We start from the raw sequence: 5,000 nt of genomic DNA, 5'->3' as shown, positions 1-5,000 counted from the left end.
AGCTCCGCCCCCTCCTTCAGCTCGTCCAATCGTCTGAGCAGCAGGCGGACCTGTTGGGGGTTAAAGGTCAAACCATAGAGTATAATGAAGAGAGACCAGTGTTGTTTTCGTCGACTAAAACTAAGACGAAAAATGTTCGTCGTCTACCTTTTTCCACTGAAGAAAACTAAATGGAAACTAAATGAAAACTAAGCTATGATGACTAAAACTAAGACTAAATATACTGACAATTTCGTCAACAAATAAAAACTAGACTAAAATGTTAGGAAGGGACTAGTGGACAAGAGATCCAGTATAAGTCATTTTACACTTGGTTGCATGCTGAAAATAGCCGATCTACAAGCTGCGACGCGTTGTGAGCAGTGTTGTTTTTGGCAGGCATTTTTTAGATTTAGTCAGTCTTAGTCTTTTGGAAAAATGCTTAATTAGTCTTAGTCAGTCTTAGTCATTTCTATCCTTGATAGTTTTAGTCGACGGAAACTCCTAAGGGTTTTAGTCAGTTTTAGTCATTTTAGTAAAAGGTTTTAGTCCAGTTTGTCAAAAAAATAAAAAATGTCTTTAAATAAAATGTCTATAGCGTATAGGTATTAATTAGAGCTGGGACTCGATTAAAAAAAATCAGAGGCTTTGTAGTTAATTAATCTCGATTAATCGCATTTTAATCGCATATCATTATTTGACCCAAGAACTGTGAGAGCCATTTTTTTAATAGTTTTTGGTATACTAGTGAATCAATGAATAGTGAATACATAAGTTTAAGCAATAAAACATTGTTTTTGTAGTAATATCTCAGAGTCAAAATTAATAATTTATATAGAGCTTTTCTGAGTACCCAAAAATGCTTTACAAGGGGGACATGATAAATCAAAAACAACTTTATGAAAGGAAAAACACTAAGTAAATAGAAATAAATAGCTGGGGAAAGTAATATTGAAGGTTTGGATGGATGGTGGGGGCATGTCTCTGAGTTTTGGGGAATGCATTCCACAGGTTTTGGGGCAGGCTTCAATTGGTGCAGCAAATATGTGACATGACCATAAGAAAACACCTCTGTGTTTCTTCCGTGGACATACAGTAACAGCCATAGCAGATTTTACATTTTATTTGGCCATAACCGTTTAGTTAGAAACCATGTCATCTGTTCGGGTCCTTGAACTGCTACTGGGAGTTGGAATAACATTAGCTCTGATCCATAGTGTTAGAAGGAGGAAAGTAGGCTTTCACATCTTTAATAACATTAGCTCTGATCCATAGTGTTAGAAGGAGGAAAGTAGGCTTTCACATCTTTAATAACATTAGCTCTGATCCATAGTGTTAGAAGGAGGAAAGTAGGCTTTAACATCTTTAATAACATTAGCTCTGATCCATAGTGTTAGAAGGAGGAAAGTAGGCTTTCACATCTTTAATAACATTAGCTCTGATCCATAGTGTTAGAAGGAGGAAAGTAGGCTTTCACATCTTTAATAACATTAGCTCTGATCCATAGTGTTAGAAGGAGGAAAGTAGGCTTTAATAACATTAGCTCTGATCCATAGTGTTAGAAGGAGTAAAGTAGGCTTTCACTTCTTTAATAACATTAGCTCTGATCCATAGTGTTAGAAGGAGGAAAGTAGACTTTCACATCTTTTTTATGTTAAAAACGAGGGGCTGCACAGCCTGCACTTCCGCGGGTGTGAGTGAGGGGAAAGGATCAAATTAAGTACCATAGAACTCCTGAGTCCTAACTACACTATCGACCAGAGCTACTGTTACTGATTGACGTTAGCTTCCAGGCTAGGCTCGGTGCAACATGTTTCGCATTGAGCCGATGCTGGAGGCTTGACGAGGTGCGGTGATATGTGAATTCTTTATTGAATAATTGCACACAACTGTGCTGTAATCCACGCTATCATCGGATAGCCTTTTAAATCCTATTTCCAATCCACGGGGACAAGCAAAGTGATCTCAGCGGGTTCCCCAGTCTGGTGGTGTTATTGTTGTCTGAAGAGGACACAGAGTCGAAATGGGACGGTGTGTGTGTGTGTGTGTGTGTGTGTGTGTGTGTGTGTGTGTGTGTGTGTGTGTGTGCATGCAGATGGGCGTGACCAACAAGGAAAGGAGAGGAGGATAGAGGTGAGAGCAGTGACATTATTGGCGGAACATTTTCATGCATTTCAAACTTTGTTCGTCAATCAACTAAAATGTTCGTCTAGCCTCGTCTTGTCAGCGATAACACACACACGTCTCGTCATCGTCATCGCGTCAAACAGAGCTAATTAGCTCGTCAGCGTCAGTCTTGTCCCGAATTATTTGAGTGTCGTTCGTTTTAGTCCGTCTTAGTCCTGGAAAAAGGGGCGTCGACGTCGTCAGTCCTGACGAAAACAACACTGGTTGTGAGCTTGTAGATCGGCTATTTTCAGCAAGTGTAAAATAAGTCATTATGACGGCATCAAGACCCGCCAAAATACATTTTAGTCGACTAAATCACCTGTAGATTTAGACGACTAAAATCTTATGACATTTAGTCGACTAAAACTAGACTAACACTAAGACATTCCAGGTGACTAAAATGTGACTAAGACTAAGTGAAAACGATTCAGGAGACTATGACTAAAACTAAAATAGAAATTTGCTGCCAATAACAACACTGATAGAGACGGCACCCAGAGGAAACCCTGAGGCCAAATGGACATAGTGGCCGAATGAAGGTATTGCAGCCTGGCCCCAAACACATGACGTTGACTATCATTGTGCACGTTCATGACGGACGCACGGTCGTTCGCGTTCATGCGCGTTCAACGGCAGCGCGTTCATGTGTTTGGGGCCAATCCATCCCAGAATGCACTCTAAATGGTAAATGGTAAATGGTGCATTTATATAGCGCCTTTATCCAAGGCGCTTTACAGAGATTGTGCATTACATTCACCCAGTCACACACACATTCATACACCGATTGCGGTGGAAGCCATGCAAGGCACCAACCAGCACATCGGGAGCAATTTGGGGTTCAGTGTCTTGCCCAAGGACACTTCGACATGTAGACAGGAGGAGCCGGGATTCGAACCGCCGACCCATGGATCATTGGACGACCTGCTCTACCTCCTGAGCCACAGTCGCCCCACTCTGTTCCTACCAGGAAGGAGGAGTGAAATCGCCTCATGCGCTTTTGAGCAACTTAATGCAAGTGGATGGAAGGAGAACTCGGATGCCCTCTCTATTCATATATGCTCTAAGGGTTAAACACACTCGATGCTTTGGACGGGTATGCTCGTCCTGTCAAATGAACGCGCTCGGTGCTCACCTGTCCGTCATGTAGGCCCCGCCCCTGGGACAGCTCGTCCAGCGCAGACAGCAGAGCGCAGGCACAGGAGACCGACCAATAGCACGACTCCACGCCTCCTTTAAGACACGCCTCCGTCATCCCGTCCATCACCCTGAAATTATAATAATTCATAATATTATTAAGGGACCGAGCCCGAAGGGGCCTTTTCACGAAACTCTACAATATGCCAAAGGGTGAGGAAGCAAAGAGAGATGATGTGAAACTCTACAATATGTCAAAGGGTGAGGAAGCAAAGAGAGATGATGTGTTGGATGGCGGTCTCGTCGCTAGTCATGGTAGATTTAAATCATAACCGCCCGTCGTTCAGATCGCATTGGGAGTGTTTTGGCTACATTTAGCTACTTCAGCTACATCCGGGATGTGGATTAAATAACCCTGATTAGATAAATGGAAGAAATTACCCCGGGCAATCGGAGTGATGTCACTAGTTGTTGACAGATGTACAGTTACAGTTACAGTTTGAGTAGGAGTGATGTCACTAGTTGTTGACAGATGTACAGTTACAGTTACAGTTTGAGTAGGAGTGATGTCACTAGTTGTTGACAGATGTACAGTTATAGTTACAGTTACAGTATGAGTAGGAGTGATGTCACTAGTTGTTGACATATGTACAGTTACAGTTTGAGTAGGAGTGATGTCACTAGTTGTTGACAGATGTACAGTTACAGTTACAGTTTGAGTAGGAGTGATGTCACTAGTTGTTGACAGATGTACAGTTACAGTTACAGTTTGAGTAGGAGTGATGTCACTAGTTGTTGACAGATTGTAGTTACAGTTACAGTTTGAGTAGGAGTGATGTCACTAGTTGTTGACAGATGTACAGTTACAGTTACAGTTTGAGTAGGAGTGATGTCACTAGTTGTTGACAGATGTACAGTTACAGTTTGAGTAGGAGTGATGTCACTAGTTGTTGACAGATGTACAGTTACAGTTACAGTTTGAGTAGGAGTGATGTCACTAGTTGTTGACAGATTGTAGTTACAGTTACAGTTTGAGTAGGAGTGATGTCACTAGTTGTTGACAGATGTACAGTTACAGTTTGAGTAGGAGTGATGTCACTAGTTGTTGACAGATGTACAGTTACAGTTACAGTTTGAGTAGGAGTGATGTCACTAGTTGTTGACAGATTGTAGTTACAGTTACAGTTTGAGTAGGAGTGATGTCACTAGTTGTTGACAGATGTACAGTTACAGTTTGAGTAGGAGTGATGTCACTAGTTGTTGACAGATGTACAGTTACAGTTACAGTTTGAGTAGGAGTGATGTCACTAGTTGTTGACAGATTGTAGTTACAGTTACAGTTTGAGTAGGAGTGATGTCACTAGTTGTTGACAGATGTACAGTTACAGTTTGAGTAGGAGTGATGTCACTAGTTGTTGACAGATGTACAGTTACAGTTACAGTTTGAGTAGGAGTGATGTCACTAGTTGTTGACAGATTGTAGTTACAGTTACAGTTTGAGTAGGAGTGATGCCACTAGTTGTTGACAGATTGTAGTTACAGTTACAGTTTGAGTAGGAGTGATGTCACTAGTTGTTGACAGATGTACAGTTACAGTTACAGTTTGAGTAGGAGTGATGTCACTAGTTGTTGACAGATTGTAGTTACAGTTACAGTTTGAGTAGGAGTGATGTCACTAGTTGTTGACAGATGTACAGTTACAGTTTGAGTAGGAGTGA

The 5,000-nt window shown here is 41.5% G+C and overlaps 1 protein-coding gene across 1 annotated transcript in view; it reads right to left on the bottom strand.

Annotated features, from left to right (window-relative positions):
• LOC310865917 (brefeldin A-inhibited guanine nucleotide-exchange protein 3-like) overlaps nt 1-5,000 on the bottom strand; it is a gene marked incomplete at its 3' end in the record, with an annotated part of 74,355 nt that overhangs the window by 40,537 nt on the left and 28,818 nt on the right. Inside the window, 2 exon segments of the mRNA XM_083775118.1 lie at nt 1-50; nt 3,281-3,413. The exon segment at nt 1-50 is cut by the window's left edge and continues 497 nt beyond it. Coding sequence (XP_083631244.1) covers nt 1-50; nt 3,281-3,413 — 183 coding nt within the window.

Source organism: Protomyctophum parallelum (genome assembly GCF_964188405.1).
Source record: "Protomyctophum parallelum genome assembly, chromosome: 10".
Lineage (NCBI taxonomy): Eukaryota > Metazoa > Chordata > Actinopteri > Myctophiformes > Myctophidae > Protomyctophum > Protomyctophum parallelum.
This window is presented reverse-complemented; position numbering and strand designations above follow the sequence as displayed.